At 47.6% G+C, this 19,553-nt stretch overlaps 1 protein-coding gene across 1 annotated transcript; it reads right to left on the minus strand.

Annotated features, from left to right (window-relative positions):
- Positions 1-1,194: 1,194 nt before the first annotated feature.
- Positions 1,195-17,428, minus strand: LOC142571757 (uncharacterized). The gene is made up of 8 exons (XM_075680335.1): positions 17,373-17,428; positions 16,021-16,057; positions 13,346-13,425; positions 12,379-12,636; positions 7,043-7,292; positions 5,139-5,347; positions 2,181-2,584; positions 1,195-1,510 (listed from the first exon to the last, which is right to left on the minus strand). The coding sequence occupies exons 3-8, from the start codon at positions 13,418-13,420 to the stop codon at positions 1,390-1,392; spliced, it is 1,317 nt and encodes a 438-aa protein (XP_075536450.1). The 5' UTR covers positions 13,421-13,425; positions 16,021-16,057; positions 17,373-17,428; the 3' UTR covers positions 1,195-1,389.
- Between the last annotated feature and the right edge of the window lie 2,125 nt (positions 17,429-19,553).

Raw genomic sequence — 19,553 nt, forward strand, 5'->3', positions numbered from 1 at the left:
CTCAGACTTCGGATATTAGTGAAAGACGGCTGAAAGATTGACGACGCAAAAAGAGGGATAGCACGGAATGAAGCGAAATTTCTATACTGTGAATAGCGTAGCTGACTGTGTAAATATATTTCACGATTTAAGTGGGCTGGGAAGTTTTAAATAGTGAGCTTGATGGCATGTGCAACCACACCGTTTCAAATGGGCCCCGATTCTCATATCATCATCATCACGCACGCCAACGTCCTTTGCATTGGCGTGGTGTAAGGAAAAAAAAAACCAACCCTTCTCCTACCGGAAAGTGGGGATAAGTGAAGCTTGGCCTGCGTGGACCTGACCTTCGTCACGGTTATGTAACCTACAGGTAACGGAGGCAGATTGCTTCGGCCTCCCGCTCCCTCAGCTCGGGATCTTTTTATTGCTGTCGGATTGCATGGGCTCGGGCGGCTCTAACGGCTGGATTGGCGAGCAGTTTCACCGGCGAGTTCTTGCCACCTCTGTTCTAAGGCTGCCCGTTCTTCGTGGGAACGCACAACGTATGGGCGTCTCATTCGTTTTCCGAGACTGAACGGAAACGAAGCCGGCGGCAGCGCGCGCGAGGCCGTTTCCTGCCCTTTTTCTCCCCGGCGGAAGCAAAACGTCTCCGATTGGTTGCGCGCGTGGCGTTAGCGCGCGCCTATGCAGCTGGAATCCTTGCTAATGACTCACGCTCCGGCACCGGTGCAGCTGTCAACTCATCAAACGGCCCTTTCCCGCAGCTTCCCTGCTCCGAGAGCAACTTTTTTTTTGCTTGACCACGACAACGCTGCCAAAACTTGTGGGCCAATACAAGGGTCACTTGAAAACCTCATAAGACTACGTAGTTTAATGCGTCACCTTTGCAGAACTGGCGTAAACTTGTCCCAGCGCGCCCTGCTGGTACACAGTCGGCTCAGGATGGGATGCCAAGCTGTGGTTAAAATTAGTTTTCTGTCTCGGCGGCTGTTGGTTGCGTTTAACGCCGTACATCATATGGAGCCACGGGAGAGCTCATGACAGACGTCGCTGCAGCAGGGTCACGATAAGAAGTCACAACATCACGACCCTGTCTTACTTAAACCGTCGGTTGCCGGCACTTTCGTAAAGTTATTCCTATCCTTGAGGCACGCTACTTAAAAAGAGGTGGAGAAAAGGTCAAATAACGCAAAAGAACGTCTTCGCGCAGCTTCTTTTTTTTTTTGCGACTCACAGAAAAGCACACACGCACAAACACACACGCACAAACGTCTTCGAGGAATGAGCACGCCGACAGCCAGCTTAAGTTCGATTCGTCGAGGCTGCGCAGAGGCAGCGAAAGCTCGACTAAGGTGTCTATCCTCCGTGGCTGCGTGCACTGCGTTCTGTCCGAGGGTGAGGCGAGTCTCAGCTGACGAACAGCGCCCTCCACAGGATCATGGCCTGCGACGACTGCGTCCGACGCTCGACTTCGGCTGCCGACTTGTCTACCACTACTGCTCCGGCGGGACACTCTGCATCGGAATACCTGCGTGGAACCGAACGTGACCCGCTTGCAGGACTTGCACTTGAAAGAGTCATGCGATAGCTCGCTAAAACTGTGCATTAACCAAGTGAATCCTAAATGATAAGTTAACCATCGAAAAAAAAGACCTCAAATTAAATGTTTGATCGAAAGAATCTACGCCCAAGCCTTATACTCTTTTTTCAACATTGTCTGCAGACAGCCTGCATGTGGTCTGTATAGAGAGACAGACAGACATATTTCCTTGCGATTTGAGCAATAAATTTATGTAAGGGCCGCTTTCAATGGGGCTCTTATAGCGCGCACAACGTTACCCCGTATCCTTTAAAATTACTTGCTATATATAGTTAATGACAATGACATCTATTTTTCACGTTAGAAACCGCGAAGTGTTTCCATAGTGGTACATGGTGATCTTTCACGCGCATTCCTTGTCTGTAGCTTAGCCTCCATGACCAGAAAAGTTTACCGCGAGTATGTATACAGACCTTCTCGTGGCACAAAAAGGAAATACGGAAAGGCGCCGGTTTTGGACAGCACCGCCTTATGGGGCTTCGCGCCTCAAGTGTCTCGACTTCTATGCCAGCGCGTATACTTCCACAACCCAGCGACGAACACGACACTGGTCATCTATCTTTCGGCGGAAAAGGTATACACAACAGTCTATACATACCTGTGTACGAGCAGCCGTCTGGAGTGGTGCGTGCCCAGCGTGCCGGCGAGCAGCGCGTTCAGATCGGCGACCACCACTCCGGCGGGCTCGATGTCCCCGAGTCTGCGGCCGCGCGACAGCAACGTGGCCGCGCCCTGAGAGACGTCGCCGTCCGCTCCGCAGAAGGTCTTTCGCGACAGCCGCACCAGCGACCCCCGAACGTCGGACAACCTCCAGTCAGCCGCGTAGCCGCCGCTTTCCTTGCTCACGGCGCCTTCGGCCAACGCGCGCCACGGGACTAGCCGCTCGTCCGTGTCCACGGCCGCCAGGACATCGGCGCGGCCGCGCATCCGCAGCGCGCAGTCGTACGCCAAGAGAGAGCGTGCGTCGCGGCGAGTCCAAGGGAGGTACTCCACTGAGACCACCTGACGACATGCCGTGGGGCAACCCCGTGCTGCTATCAGGGTTTGCAGATCCTATAGCTGTATTCCGAAATCGAGCTCCACGAACAAGCTGCATGCGACGAATTGTTCGATACGACGTATACGACGCGAGGGAAAAAGAAAAATGGCAGCTCCAACTGTTGGAACATGCTGGACACCAGTTGGACGCGGTTATCGGTACTTCTAGTTGCTGTGCTAACAATGGCATCCAACAGATTTCCGATAGGTTCCAATGGCTGGAACAGTCATATTTCTGATGCGCCGCACGTCGTATCGGACGCTGATTCGGGTGATATGTAGGTATAGGAGACGCATGGTATATGATCCCGCGTGTGCTATGATCGTAAGACCGGTCTCGCAAAAACCGCATCAAGCTTATAATGTGTTCGATGACAGCCACCTTCTCGACGTGTTGCACATCGTACCAGGGGTGCGCATGGTGGCACGTCCTCTGTATCGTAGACGGACCGGTTCGACCCTCCGCCCCATACATCATGTGGCAAGCTGCACAGAGATGACAGCAAATTTTGGAGCTTGCTGCACATTGTATCGGTCACTGCGTCTTGCCATGTCTCCTGTTTCGCGAGACCAGCTCACTTTCCTCCCTATGACTTCGCCAGCTAATCCACGTTCCCCTATCAAACGCTCAATCAGAGATCTGAAAAGGAGTTGTGCGAAGTCTGATATATGATTAAGCAAAAACGAATGCCCGACCAGCTGTATACGTCGGACCGCATGGTCTTTACGCACATGTCATTCGCACATATTTTATTTATACATCCTTAACATGGCGAGAGACAGAATGTCAGCAAACCGTGACTCACCGCTCGTGGATCTGGTTAGCGGTGCATGTTAATTAAGGCCCGTAGGTAAAGCTTTCTTTTTATCTAGGGACCTTAGTGCATCCTGTACTGGAGGGTGATGGCTCTTGAGATAGCGCGCATCAAGCATGCAGCCATGGTAATTCATGGTTTCGCGCAGGCATTGCATAATGGGTTGAGTGTGCGAAGTGAGCATCTGAAAGGACAAACCACCAAGGAAGTAACAGAAGAAAATACCAATTTTGCTCAAATGGCGAAGTAGTGAAGGCGGCAGCAGTTAGTGTGGTTCCGTAGTGCGGCCGCTGATTTCCTTCTTTTCATTTCGGGCTTCAACAGTGTTTAGCATAGCCACGTCTGGGGCTCGTCAGGACTACCCGGTGTGAAACACACAGCCATAATGCATAGTCTTATAACTACGTTTGCAAGCAGGTTGCTCGATGCGGACTGGTGCGTATGTATTTCACGCGATCCTACCTTCTCTTTTTGTCGACGCTTAACGGTTTCCTAGCGAATGCGTTGTAAGTGCATGTATGTTGACTAAAGAACACGTGCTGCAAACCCTTAGAAATAACCTCTAGCGACTCTGCAGCTCTTACTTACTGCTGACATGCAAAGAGTACGTAAAGAAACTGTGCGGTCAATCAACGGTGTTGTTTCTATAGGCATTCTGTATATACCGCTGCGGACCTGCATGCATTCGACTTGTCACGACAGATCGCGCGATATATACATATATATATATATATATAGGACTGAGGATAAATGGCGAGTATCTCAGCAACCATCAGTTTGCAAATGACATTGTCCTGTTCAGCAACACTGGAGATTAATTGCAACAATCGATTGAGGACCTTAACCAAGAAAGTACAAGAGTGGGATTGAAGATTAATATGCAGAAGACAAAGGTGATGTTCAATAGCCTGGTAAGGAAACAAGCATTTATGATTGCTAGTGATCCCTTAGAGTCTGTACAGGAAGGAGTACGTTATTATTCAATTACTCACAGGGTACCCGGATAATGAGAAGGAAATTTACAGAAGGATAAAAATGGGTTGTAGTGCATACGGCAGAGATTGCCAGATCCTAACTGGGAGCTTACCAGTATCATTGAAATGAAAAATGTACAATCATTGTATTTTACCGGTGCTAACTTGGAGCTTAACAAAGATCGAGAACAAGGTAAGGACCGCGCAAAGAGCTACGGAACGATAAATCTTAGGCGTAACGTTAAGAGACAGGAAGAGAACGGTGTGGATCACAGAGCAAACGGGGGTAGCCGATATTCTAGTTGGCACTAGGAGAGAATGAAGCTGGACAGTCCATGTAATACGTAGGGTAGACAACCGGTGGACTATTAGAATTAAAGAATATGTGCCAAGTTAAGGGAAGCGCAGTCGAAAACAGCAGAAAGTTAGATGGTGCGATGAAATTAGGAAATTTGCCGGTACAAGCTGGAATCAGCACAAGACAGGGGTGATTGGAGATCTTTGGGAGAGGCTTCCGACTTGCAGTGGACATAATAATAGGCTGATAATATATATATATATATATATATATATATATATATATATATATATATATATATATACGCACAATTGCAACAGGGTTACCATTTCCACCCCAGTCTGCGACCCAAGTCCTTGTCGCCGCACAGCAGCGCTAAAAAGAAAGAAAAAAAAAACGGACCCCCATTGCATGCCTTCTCTCTCGCTCACCGTAGTAAGGGCTCCAAAGAACGTTCGAGCTCGTCGCGACTGCGTCCGGTTGTAGAAGACGAAGTGCGTGGCGCCCAGCTCGGTGTAGTGGGCCACGAACTCCCCGAGCAGCCGATCCTCCGTCGCCGCGTCGAGTACGGACAGCGCGCAAACCACTGCCCCAAACTTGGCGGCCGGGACGCCGTCGGCTCGGACAATGGCGGCTGGTGCTGCACGACGAGCGAAAGTTTATACTCTGTTGATAGATCGCAGCCGTTTGTGCGATTAACTAATATGTACCACTCGGTTGTTAAATTTTTTTTTTTTTGTTTTAACCTATTCCGGTCCGATCAAACTTGCATACGAACCACAGTGCTTTACAAGGGATATCTGACACGGATAAAAACGAAAGTCCAGATTAACCTGAGTGATTAGAGTGCAGTGACCGTAAGCAAATAATTTACGTAGCTTTGGTGCTCCGTATTATAATTTCTCCCGGAAACTGCTTATTGCAGCTCGTTGGGGTTAGAAACATTGCGCCGTACCATCGAAGCGCGCCGCCGCAAGGCACGCTTCGTGCCTTGCCACGGCGAGGCAAGTTGCGTACCGGGAAAGCCGTGCCCATTCCTTCGGAAACCTCTATCAGTGCGAGCTTTTCATGGACTGAATTGCCAAAAGCTCCTTGAAATCTGACAGCCTCATGGCAAAAGGTTTCGATATAGTGAGAAACCTTTCACCTTTCCTTACCCTTCTTTCTTCTTTACCACGGAGGCACACTAATTTCTTCTTTCTTTTTCTTTTTTAATATATGTAAAAATGTTTGATTGCATTAAGTGAAGTTTATTCCCCTTCTTGTTACAAAGGAGGAAGCCGGGGCTAAAGGCTGAAAGGCTGAAAGGCCTGATGAAGGCCAAGGATTCCCTGTGCAGTTTGACATCATATAACACATAACGTAAGATTTGATAATATAAACATAAATATATCGGGTGCACTTACAAGTATCGCATAGAAGCAGATAACAAGCGGACGACAGAAAAAAAAATGGCACTATACAAAATACAAGTCAAAATCAAAGAAATATTGTTCAATAGAGATGGTATCTACTTCAAAGGACTTGGCATTTTGATTGAGCTAGTCGAGCAGATATTTGTCGCATAGGACTTGACTCATCATTCTTCATCTACCACCTTCATCAATTTTCGCTCATCTAGCAAACAAGTTCATAGAAATGCGCAACATCTTGAATCCAAATCAATGAAATAGCCATTCCCTGCAGTCACTATATCACTGCCCTTCGGCAGCGCTTTCTGCGTTCCAATGGGCCGCTTGCCTTCTTGCATTATATATTACGCAAGCTTACTCACTGCTGAAGTTTTCTTTGGAGGTTATGCCAGAATGTTTCTAATTGCCAATTCTGGTATGATGACGTATTTTTTTCTTTGTCACACACACCATTTTTCGCGTGGCCTACTTGCGATAATGATAACTGCCCGCGGCCCCCTGCTTTAATTGATGGAAGGCGGTTAATTGAGATTGTCAACTATAGCCACGCACAAATCTAGGCAATGTTTTAATATAGTCTCAAGACTTGTGTCGCACACGCAACCACTGAATAGTCGACTAGCCTTTAAAAGTAGACTGCAGGCGACATGGCTTTCTCAAGAATAGATGGCGCTGGTTTCGCATCGCGCTTATTACGCTCTTATAATAGGTTTACTTAATTAAAGTTTGATCTCGGCGCCCGAGAGATGTGAAGAAGGACAGTCGACGATGCGCAAGGTCAAGATGCAATGCAGGCGTAGCTTATATGGGCGTTTGGCCGGGATTGCGCAACTGGAACGTGATAACCGGGAAAAATGCAGGAGCGGGGATCGTTTCAGCGTCATTGTGATCTGTCAGGAATAGCGAATAAATCATTAATTAACCTGAACGTCTGGGGATCAAGCGCCGAACTTTACCGCCGTTGGTAGCGGGGGAGGGGTAGGCGATGGTCGAAGGCGCGTGTCCCACGGGTAGCCAGTGGACGCGGCTCGTGTCCACCAGGCGCAGACCCACTTCGTCGGCCTGCAGCTGCGGGTCGCCCGGACAGAACACGAAGCCCGGCTCGAGCGAGTGGCCCGTCGGGTGACCCGTCAGCACCGTGGCGTTCAGGGGGTCGACGCGGGCAGCCACCACCTGCAGCCGGGTTCGAGAAGCTCGAGAAGGTAGCAGCGTGTGATGAGGCAGTTGGGGAAGACTTAACATGGTGGCGAAGGAAGAGTGCGAACACGTGACCAATTCCGAGGCTGTAACACACCGGACGCCGCGCTGACCGACGCCAAGTGACAGTTATATATATGTATATACACACGCAGGCTGAACACCTCCATTTTTAGATAATTCGAGTTTGCACTTATACATGCCATGTGCTGACATCACGCCTTTGCATGTGTATATGTACGCCATTTTGTTTTCACTATGCAGAATCATGGTAACCGCTGGCATTTACCTGAGGGTCATGTTTGTATACATTGTGTACTGAACACATCTGCATTTCATTTTGTTCTGTATTCCGATATGCGTGTCATTGATAATGAGTTATGTTCTAGTCAGCGCAGATGGTGCGCCCTCTGCTCGCGATACGGTGCTTTTAAAGCTGTGTGTGAATCGTACATGCGTTACGGCACTCTGACGAAGGCTGGCCCACCAGCGCTGAACTCTGAAGAAACCCCCTATATATGTATGCCGCGGTCGCCGCAATAAACCGCGAGTAATAGTAGAACGCCAGCGGTCCGTGTTAGCGCTGTTTCTTTACCACGTCAAACAATGGAGCTCCGCGAAATCACGAAAGGAGTGCACAAAGTTTGAAGGTGAATAATACATTAATCTGAGTTTGCAAAGTACCTTAATGAAATGTTAAAATTGTTACCCTTCCCGTTAGAAGAGACCTTGTACGCCAGGAGAGACGCAGCAAAAAATAATATACGTGTGGCATACCGCTACTCTAAAGTTGGCGCCCACCAGGTTGCCTCGCGACATCATAGATTCTGAGCGCGTCAACAAGGCCACTACATAGCAGATACCATAGACTCATTCAAGCAAGACCGAAGAACATTTCACGCATCGAAACGGCCGAGTAAGGCGAGAAAATGCTCTAAAATCTGTGGCGTCGCACCGACGCACCTTCTAATTCGCTAACCAAAAATTATGACTTATCGAGCAAGTATAATTAACGTTGCTTCAAGTAATGCATTTAAATAAAGCGTAGTTCTGCTATAAACCACGGGTGACATCGTTAGAAGTCTCATCGAAAGAAAAGAAAACAGAGACAGGTATGTGAGCAAACATCAATTTTAAGTGTAATAAGGAAAAAAAAAACGAACACTTGCTGTGTGAAGCCCTAATTCTAGGAATGCGCTATGCGCTCAGACACATGGGCAACCTTTTTACGGGGCAAGCCACGGCAAAGCCAAGCCGTGCCTTCGAACGCCTTACATTAAAGTACGATGGCTAAAGTGGCCTTTACGAAAAAACTCCTTGTTTGCGCCCTGCTGTCCCCGCAGGCTTCGCATTTACGGTGCTCTACTTAAGCCCGTTCGCGCACCCAACCGTCCCGACTTATAGAACCGTTCTTGTGAACTGCAAGCCTATTCGCCGGCCGGCCATGCTGCAGGCTCCGCGAGCGAGTGTAGTGTACCCTTCCGTCAGCACTCGAAGCGAAATTCGCGTTCAAGTCGGGGGAGGGAGCCGCACCCGTCCCGAGGACGCATGGCGAGTAGGAAGAAAGAAAAAAATAAGAAAGTCGCATTCTCCTTTTTTTAGCAGGTCGACTCGCGGCGGCGGGTTGTCTCGGAGCGCAGAGCGAGAGAGCGGACTATTCGCCGGCTGCTCGAATTCGAAGCGCGGTCATGCCCTGCGGCTGCGCGTTTGATATCGCCAGCACAATGACCTGCGCCGACTAAACTTCCCCGTCGACCGGCGGGGCCTTCCTCGTCGTGACGCAGTCCGATCCGCTTGCGCCCGTTAGCGCAAAGGAAATAATAACAAAAAAGTATTTTCCTCTTATAAAGGCTCCACTGTAAAGCGGAGGAAACTTTTGTTATTTCTGAAACGTAGAAAACGCATACGGCGAGCGGTTGTGTCACTGCTCATACGTGGGTTTCGCCGTATTTTGGCGTACGCTGCATAACGCGTGCACTGTAAAATAATTTACGCCATTAAATGTGAATAAGGGTGCCCCCCCCCCCCCCCACATAGGTCTACACCCTTAAAAGAAATTTGCACCCCTTGGGGCGTATCTTTTCCCACAACAACGACCATCATCTGCCTTGCTTCCGTTATGCTGTGTCACGCTGATAACGCACTTGCCGTTCGTGACGAGGAGGCACGGGGCGCGGAGTGTTCATGAAAGGAGGAGCGGGCAAGATAGATTACGATTATCGTTGTGGGAGTGCCCCAAAGAGTGCAAACTTTTTTAAAAGGGTATAACTCCCATCCTTACACCCAAAACAGTGTACGTGTGGGAGTTAAAGACCGATTTACACCCTTTCAACGTTTAAGCGTGTAAATTACTTTACTGGGTGCGTGGCTGACGCAAAGACCGCGCGTGGTATATCGGCTGGCAACTCGATTTCTGAGTTTTGGAGCAATGGCGATTTTGCCCCGTGCAAAGCACTTCGCAATGTAGGCGCGAATTAACGTGGCCGACAGAGGAGTACGAACGGCAAGGGCTCAAGGACGCAGGACTAGGCGCTTCTGTGCTGTACCATTTCTCGTACCCATTACTTGTTGCATCGAATATGTACTAATTCCCCCAACAACATACTTTGGTTTCACGTCTTATTCTTCAATGCGATCAGTATTCTTTGGTAACTTCACCGAGCTTGTTGTACGTTTGTCCGTATCTAAGCTCTTTCACACCACCTTGACTCACTATGTATGTACCGCTCTTCAATTTTGTTAAAAAATATATCCTTAAAAACTTTCTCCGCTCTTGGGCAGGATCGAACCGCCGTCATATATATTTACACGCGCGCCATTCGCGGACTTCGCGGCGGCACCGCTAGATGGCGCAGCGTGTCCACCGCAAAGCGCGAGAGTGGAGCCCCGTGCAGTCCGGCAGCACACACCTCTTACACGACGCGTTCCGGCGGTGGCGACAAGGTGCGTCCCTACGTTGTTCCAATGCTAACCGCGCATTAATGTCGACAGTCATCCTGAGATGGTTTCCGTCAGAATCCTTATCTATTGGGCCGCGATTAAACGAGCAAAAATAATCCAACTGGCACTATTCAACAACGTTAAAATGTCGTTGACTTCAGTAGCTCGAATCGATTAATGAATATATATTTGTCGCGTCGCTTTGGGCGAGTTAATAGAGTTGTAATGTTGTTATGCGATGCAAGTTGGATTATTTCTGCTCGTTTAATTGTGAAAAGGAAAAGCATCATGCCAAATAACGTTGTTGGCTGAGCTGGTACGTATTTCAGAGTTTAAAAAGAAAATACACAGGACAGGCGGTACTCTCCGCTTCCGTTATTATATATTAGATCCCATCGCTGCAGTGATACGTCTGGATTACACCACGGCAAAACAAGCCTATATTTCGGACTGAAAATTCACGCCATAGCCTCAGCTCTCAGCTTCGCTTAGCCCTCCTCTTCTTGCACTGTCACAATTTGTCTTCAGTGGTTTTGGCCCAGAGCAATATGTTGCCACAAGCATCACCTTTCAATCTTCCACGCTGTATTTAGAGGTCACGCAACATCCTCACATGATGTGCCCGTCAAGTTGCCGTGCAATGCAATTCATATGCAGCTTTAGAGTTCGCTATAGTAAAGGGTTAATAGGAGCGATGCAGTGTTGCTGATGAGGGGAGTTAGCGCAAGAAAAGACACACACACTGCAAAGGGAGACTAAGACAAACGCTACTTAGAACTGTTTAACAGGGAGGAGGAGGAATAAAAGATTCGAATTTTTATCACAAGGGTTTGACCTGACTGTCAAAGCTCTCCGCCATCTTGCCCTCACAGGATGACGGATAGCTGTGACAGTCAGCCTGCTTAGTCAGAATGGGTATCCTCGCTCCGTCGTTGGTGCAGTAGCTGAAACCCTCCTCCAAAAATTGAAATGAAGAAAGAAGAGACGGCATCAGATGGAAAAAAGGCCAATGGTTGCACCTTACGTACAATAAGGTTGCACACAACCTTAAGGAGGTAGCTAATAGGTACAAGGTACCTTTGGTCTTCTCGGCACCAATGAAGCTGTCGCACCTGTGCCTGCGGATTTCAAAAGCGTCTGAGCCATATATACGTGGTAAGAGGCATGCAAGGCTTCACACCGTGCACCTGTGCGGCGGGTGGCACGGTTTACGAAATTCCGCTCAGCTGCGGCAAGATTTACATCGGCCAAACGCACCGATGTGTAAACGACAGAGCGAGAGAGCACGAACTTTCCATTAAGAATAACCTCTCGGCACATCTACTTGTGCACTGCAAATCCTGTAAAAGTAAGGCAAGATTTAAAAGGATCACCATTCTTGGCAGAAGCAACGAGGTGCTGGCAGTTAAAATGTTGGAGGCATATCACATAAGAAGGAAAAAGATATCTTTATTAGCGATACGACAGTAATGTTGCGCAATTCTGAGTTTTAATTCTTAGACGCTTTTTTTAAGACTATCACATGACTGATATTGACAGATTTATGGTGATATGATGCGCGGAACCTTACTGCTCATGTATGGCGTGGCTATGTATTGCTATGTTTTCAAGGAATAAAGTCGCTTGCGAGTGGCGCCCTTTCCTCTCGCTTGTCTTTCTTGGTGTGTTACGTCGTTTTCGTTGTAAGAAGCATGAACGAACTAGCCCAACGACAAGTGATATTAAGATAATAATATGAATTCCTGCGCCTCATTTCGTCGATGCATGTATGCGCCATCCTGTGATGGCGCTGTGCACTTTCCTGCGCGCATGCGCGACAGCACGGGCTATTTATGTAAAACCCGTCCTGGCTATAACACACTTGTAACTAGCGCTCCGTATTCGTCTCCTCTTCCAGTGCGTGGGTCTTTTGTTGCGCTAACTCCCCGTCATTTGGTGTTTCTTAAGATGCGATGTTAACGCGAGAATCCCAACCGGGCCGCCACGTGCTCATTCTGCCGTGGCCCTCGCATACAGAAGAACTTCACTTTGGCCTAGTTGGTATTTACTGCATATCATATTGACCGCAAAACAGACGGGGACAGAGGGAGAGAACACATAAACAGCACGGGCGGTAACACACCTGCACGTGCGAGTAGTTGAGGTAGGCAAGCGTGCAGAGCAGGCGCCCCCGGAGTGCGCCGCGAGAAGCGAGCAGAGCGATGACGCGCACCTCGTGCACGTCCCCGCGGGGTTCGGACCAGGCCGAGTACACCAGCAGCCGTTTCGGCGCCAGCGACACCCACTGGTCCTTGGACCAGTCGCGGCGACCCGCGAACAGCAGCGCCAGCGCGCCAAGCAGCGACAGCACCAGCAGCGGAAACAGAGGAAGTCGGCAACCCTGCGATACGCACGCGCAGACACCTTGGCGTCTCGTTTCCCAGGTTAACGTCGATGAAAGCATTTCGCGCGTATGAGCGAGTGGAAACAGCGCAGAAACTATATCCGTACGGAGGTAGATGATGCAACTGCCCTCAATTTGCCTTGGGTTTTAATGTCAGTAGAAGGTTGAATGAGTATGCGGGGTAGAATAGTAAAAGACGGCTGGAAGATTGGTAAAACTACGTCGAGGCAGGGACACATAAAATGAATAGAACACTTTCTTTTAGATCCATGAAACAAATCGGATACTTTGGTTCGTCGATGGGAAATTATTGATCATAAAGACAATAATAAACGCAACAGAAACGAAGAATAATGGTCTTGGTCGCACCAGCTATACTACCCCATTTGAACGGAGATGCTCACAACGTCTGTCTGTTCGTCCGTCTGATACCTTATTTTGGCGCTTGCTAAAAGCTAAGAGATCGCAGTGCCAGTGCTCCTGTACTTACAAGAAATATCATGCTCTTCGACTTGCCCGTATGGGTTAACAGATAAAGGATACACGCCGCAAAAGATAACTTGCTTTCCAAGTTGTTTTGAATACCATTCATGCATGGTTTTCGCATTAGAGCGGTAAAAGAAAAACATTGTGGTAGGCTGAAAACGCTCTGATGACATCATAGCGTTCTACAACACGCAAGTGCTGTCATCTGTATATGTCGCACCAGGCAGCCGTTGAGCTTGCGTAAGCAGCGCCTCTTTCCCGGCATCTTGAACAGGGCCCAGCCCACGTGCGCCATGGCTCCTGCGGCGGAATGAGGAAACAAATACAAACTTAATAATTATGGGGTTTTACGTGCCAAAACCACTTTCTGATCATGAGGCACGCCGTAGTGGAGGACTCCGGAAATTTCGACCACCTGGGGTTCTTTAACGTGCACCTAAATCTAAGTACACGGGTGTTTTCGCATTTCGCCCCCATCGAAATTCGGCCGCCGTGGCCGGGATTCGATCCCGCGACCTCGTGCTGAGCAACCCAACACCATAGCCACTGAGCAACCACGGCGGGTACAAATACAAACTATAGGCCTCACTGGTCGTCGTCAAATTGAGTGCCAAGTGTGAAGCGGAGCATGCTAGCGCTTGACTCCGGTAAGAGGTGTCGTAATGAGAACGACATATTTGCATCTTTCATATCATACCCTAAACGCTCGAGCACTGCACATACGCTCCGATTAAAAAAAAAAAAAAGGATACTCTGTCCTGTCATTGTTTCTTGCCGGAAATCCAGCTTTAAAATCAGTACAAGCGCCTATTCGGATAATTTGTCAGAGTCGAAGCCCTCCTTAGCCACTAATATGCGTACAAAACGCAGTATAGCATATACGCTGTCATAAAAAAGGCATTCCGGAGTGACCGTTAAACCGCGCTCAGTTGGTCGGCTGCATGGCTCCATCCCCACAAATGCCAAACACCTCGCAAAGATACGTCAATAGGCAACTCTGGTGTAAGAGAGCAAGGGGCGCAACAACTCGGCGTCTGCACGTTCAGGTTACTGTGTGGTCGTTCATAACTACTACATTTTGCACAAAGAAACAGAGGCACAGTGCAAGCGCAAACTGCCAATTGCAGTTTTCTTGTCATCTTGTTGATGCTTAACAATGGCAAGGGAAATAAAGCTTAAAGCAAGCAATAAACCAGAAATCTACCGTCGTTCCATGCCATGATGCCGCACCATTCCAAGATAATTTGAGTTTTTGATAGCCATATAGATTATAACATATCAGGAGAATCTCTAGGGCGTAGCGGCGTATTGCTGAACTTGCGGATGCTGCACTGAGTTTGAAAAGTGAGCCGTTGAGTGTGAATGCAGAGATGAAAGCCCTCGTGATATAGCCGTGGCAGCAGAGACATCACGAGGCTCTGATGATTGTGTGAGCACGTCATCCACATTGCTATCAATTTTACCTTGATTATCTCGACATTGTGCACAGTGGCGAGAATGGAACAGGCATACGTGTAAGTGATTTCTGGCTTCTTCCTTCCACTCTTTATTTCCTTTGCTACAGTGTATAAGCACGAACAAGGTCACATTAATGCTTCAGCTGCTAATTCGCGCATTGTTGGGTCCGCGTTTATTTATTTAAATAATTTATTTATTAATCTTAAGACTAACTGTAATCAAAGCATAGGGAAATGTATGGTTAGGCTACAGGGAGCCCGGCGTTTCGGAAGGAAACGCGTTTGATGCACTTTTCCCCGCACGCCAGTAACGTAGCCGTGGCATATGCAGCAGGAAGGACCCGGATGAGTCTCTCGATGTCTCCACATCTCCACCATTGTGGTACAGCGCTACCAAGGTACACTAAACACACAACAGTTGTGTGTTTAGTACCTTTGCAGCGATTTATTCCAAAAATGCTATTCCAGCTATCCCCAATGGAAGCTTTAACCACTTCTCACTACGTTCCACCATTTGCAATGTCCACTGTCGGCGTGTGCCAATGCGGTAGGAGATAAAGAGGCCGGACAAAATAGGGCCTTCCCTATAATATAAGTTGTCCTAACAGTAGAAAACATAGGAGCACCCGCGACCCGTACCTCGGTTCATAGAGAATACTCTTTGCGTCATGAAAGCCAACACGAGCGCGCACTGTGTTAGCTGCGCACCGGCCCTACGTTTTCGGCCCTGCAGGGTCTGCGATAAGCTGCTGTCTCCCGAACTTCCACCGCAATATCTCGGAGGAAACTATCGGCGCTGCGAAATTCTCGCTACGGGCTCCAGATGGCGACTCTTTCCGTTGGAAAAAAATGCACGAAAACGGATCGTTGCTCGAGTCGGGGGAGGAAGCGGCGCTCCGGTTTTCGGCGACATTAAAGGAGCCACGAAAGGCGAAATATCCTCACGGATCCTGAGCGTCAAACTGTGGGGCCCCCATCGCTTTGTTTGCCCAGTTCGTTTACACCATTTGACTTTGCGCTATATGCGCAGGCAGACAATGTTCCGTCTCTGGTTGCTTCAGAAGGCATAGATTTAATTTATTTGGAGCGTCCCTGTTGCTTCCCCTTCTTCTTGAGATACTCCTATTTATTTCCGTAATAGATGCGCCATAGTTATTTTCCTAGCAATATATATATAATTCGAATTACTCTCCGCACACTAACAATGCACGGCCTATAAAAGCTTCGAATATTTTTATTTCCTCTAAAATATCGGAAATGCAGAACATTCGACTCAAGGCAGATATTAGACACTGCCGGGAGGTAAATTAGCTGCTTGCGTGTACTAAGCGAATGTTATTTAGTCAGAACACCGAATGCTGCTCGGCAATTTCAACCTGTTCTTCGTTAAGGAAATTAGCGCACGGGCTACCATCATAAAAAATAAATTCTCACTTACTTCCACCGCTTCAATGCTGCCCGTTACAAACCAGGATCTGAAAAATTTACAGATAGCTACATGTAGCTTCTGCTAAGATAGTGACAATGAAATCGCACAGTGTCACCTATAAGTGCAAAGATGGTGCTAAAAAAGGGTGAGAGGAGGAAGCGAGGAGTACGCAGCACGCTGTGTATACTTCCGATATGTATACACGCATGGTATAGGAAGGCATTTCAGACATTTTGTCGTTAGAGTTAGCAAGCTTCTTGCCTGCTTAGCGACGAATTGTTTTATCTAGTATCCAGAAACTCTTTTCAGGGGCGTGCGGAACGACTTGGCGACATTTTAGTGAAATCGACGCTGCTTCCAAACCGGCTCAGTGGAACGAACTTTATTATTCAAGATCTACAAGTAGGCTGTCAACATTTGCGGTGCGATGCGGCACGTAACTGTCATCGCCGTTTTAACATTGTCGTGTCTGACAGCAGACGACGGATTAAGACACTCTGCGAAGAGCACACGTGTCGCGAACGGTTAAAAGCCGAGCGCCGTTTGCTGCCCCTCCCCCAACCCTTCCCGTCCGAGTCATGAGCCCATATAAGCGTGGTTCAGTACACGTCGTCCTAACGGGAACTTGTCTGCTCCTTCGTCATGGCTGATGGAAACGTAGCAAACATGACAAAGTGCGTGTCGCTGAATTCAGTTCTTTCACGACCGACGAACATACAACATTTGCAGGCATAACGTGCACCAAGTGCGTTTTCGTGCTGAGAAAATCGGGTCTTTCGTATCATTTCGAACTGAGCTGCGTTTCCCAACCTACAGTCTGAAGGAAAGTGCAGAATTTCAGGTGTCATCATCCGCTATAAATATATGAGTAATGTAAAAGTCGTCTACACCTTGCTGACAAATGTCTTTTCCTTGGCTGCATCAAACGTGAAACATTTTACCGAAGTCACTGCGCCATATTAGCCGATATTATGGTGTTCCAAACTGCTTGTATCATTTGAAATTCACTCCATAGTTCTAGTGGCAACTTTACAGACATTGCAGCAAAATTTAACAATAATTTAAAGTGAGTGACAGCGAATCAAAGATAGAAAAGAAGGATATCACGGTAAACGTAAAAAAATAAGTGAATGAAGTAAGGAGAGTCAAGCGACAGATGACAGTAAAGCAAGCTAGCCACACTACGTCACAGTACCGAGATGGTAAAGGAGTCGTCGCTTGCGTACGTCATATGCCCTGCATACCGAAGACAGACGGGATCTTAGGTTTGGATCACTGATTACGCAAACAGTCGCTCCCTTTTATACCACGCGAAAGCGAGTCATCCGTCGTGGCTGAGAGCGCAGCATGACGAAACTTACTTTTTTCCGGGGCGTCAGGTCCCAGTGTGGCTTCTCCGCTCTTCTCGGACTTCTTCTTTGACACCGAGTGTCAGCGGCACGCGACAGGAATGGATTCGGACGACGGAAAAAAATGACATGAAGAAAAGAAAGTGTCAAAGCTGGCACGTGCGGAGGCAAGCGCTTTAGCTTAGGAATTCGCTAATAAAGGGCACGTCTTCAAATTAATTAGTTAGATAGATAGATAGATAGATAGATAGATAGATAGATAGATAGATAGATAGATAGATAGATAGATAGATAGATAGATAGATAGATAGATAGATAGATAGATAGATAGATAGATAGATAGATAGATAAATAGATAGATAGATAGATTTTAGTGAGAATGAAACCAAAACTATGGTGCTTCAAGGCTGTCTGGCATGGTCCCCCGGGCAGGCCTGGGCGTACTCCATCATGTATAGTTGGTGTGTCAGAGTAAGTAGCACCCATGCGCCATTGGCAGTATGGGTCGGGCAATGAAATGACTCAGAGGTTCGTTCGGAACCAGGCCTGCTCAAAGTGTTCCGGCTGTAAGGCTGGAGAAGTGTATGTTAACTGATGGCCATCTACTTCCGTCACTGGCAGGGAACAGTTCGGACATGCATTCAGCGGAAGATGCTGCCGGTTTCAAGCACCTGCGTCGTTGATGTTTCTTTAGGTGAAAATTATTTCGCATAACTCCTTTGTATATATTTATATTTCGTACAGTCTATATTTAGAATCACATTTGACTTCGTATTTTCCTTTCGATACCCTTTTAGAGTTCTGTTATTTTGAGTTAACTTCGTGAAATACACCGCACTTATTTATTTGCGTGCTCCAACGGCTTCAGCCAGTGTTCGGTTTCTTGTGGACGTGGGCGGAGGCTTAGAGAAATATGGTTCCGTCATTAGCCAGCAAATGCATCCAGAAAGACAAAATGCACGGAGCTTTTTTAGAACGCGTTCTAAGTTCGGAGACCTCTCAAGACAAGCAGTTTCGGGAGCTGGCTCGATGACAGATTCGCAGCACACTTAAAAGTACGTAATTTATTTTAGCTAATTGTTCGTCCTGTACCTTTTAACATTATCAGCGTGATAAGCAAGCCTGCCGCTACAGGTTTTCTTGTTATTCCAGATGCTACCTCCACATTTTCATGGCTGTAAACTTAAATGTTTCTTCTGGTAACAGCAGCAGCTAGACTCTTGAGAGAGGTTATACCGCAGAGCGTATTCGTCAGTGGCAAGCTGCAGTGAGTGAATGTTTGCAGAAGTCAAAAGCGGTTATTAGGTCCATGTCAAACAGACAGATAAAGCAATTCTCATATGAGCGAAATTACCTTTCACATTTCAGCTGGTTTCTAGGACGAAAGTTAACGACCAGCTTCCAAGCATTGTTTTTTGATGCGAGCTGTAATAGTTGTTGGAATGCTAATTACGTGTTCGCTTCAAAGTTCGCCAGGAAATGTGCAGGATTCACATTTTTCCAGCAGCCAGACGTGATGACGGCTCCTCGGGTGCGTTTCTTGGGTTTATTCTGACTGTTGAGATTTCAGTTGTACACTTTTCTTTTTCTTAGCCACATGACTTGTTTACAATTGTGCTTCAAAAGACGCCATCTTGAGATTATCTCGACGTGGTGCAATTTCTCACTTCTACAAAATATTTGTGCGCGGCACCGATGTTCTCACTGAGTAACTCCTCTTGTCTACTCAGGCTACCTGCAGCCATCAAGAGACGTCCTGTCTCAAACTGCGATTTTCTTCCTGGTGGATAAGGTTTCGCTACAAATGGGACATAAATAGGGCATAAATCGAACAAGGCTTCACGAAAATCGGACACGGACACTGCTTTAGTTATTGTACTTGTTCTCTTTGCAGCACTTTAATATACCTGATGAGTGGTAAAAGTCAGCGTCTGGCGACACTGTGGGAATTATCGCTTGATTACGACGCGGGCGATGACGATCTGCTTCTGTAGCTCTTGTCAATACATGGAAACCGAGCCATTCTTCTATAGTCTGCATATCCACTGAAACGATGTCGATTCGGATGGTTGCGCATAAAAGGGAAAGTTATATTCTATCGAATGTTGGGAGCAGATTTTTTATTTGTTCTCGATTGTTTCCTTCTATATCAACGAAAATTAAGAAGTCTAAATTCCCATGTTCACAGCTGCC

Source organism: Dermacentor variabilis, chromosome 2 (assembly GCF_050947875.1).
Source record: "Dermacentor variabilis isolate Ectoservices chromosome 2, ASM5094787v1, whole genome shotgun sequence".
NCBI classification, from domain to species: domain Eukaryota; kingdom Metazoa; phylum Arthropoda; class Arachnida; order Ixodida; family Ixodidae; genus Dermacentor; species Dermacentor variabilis.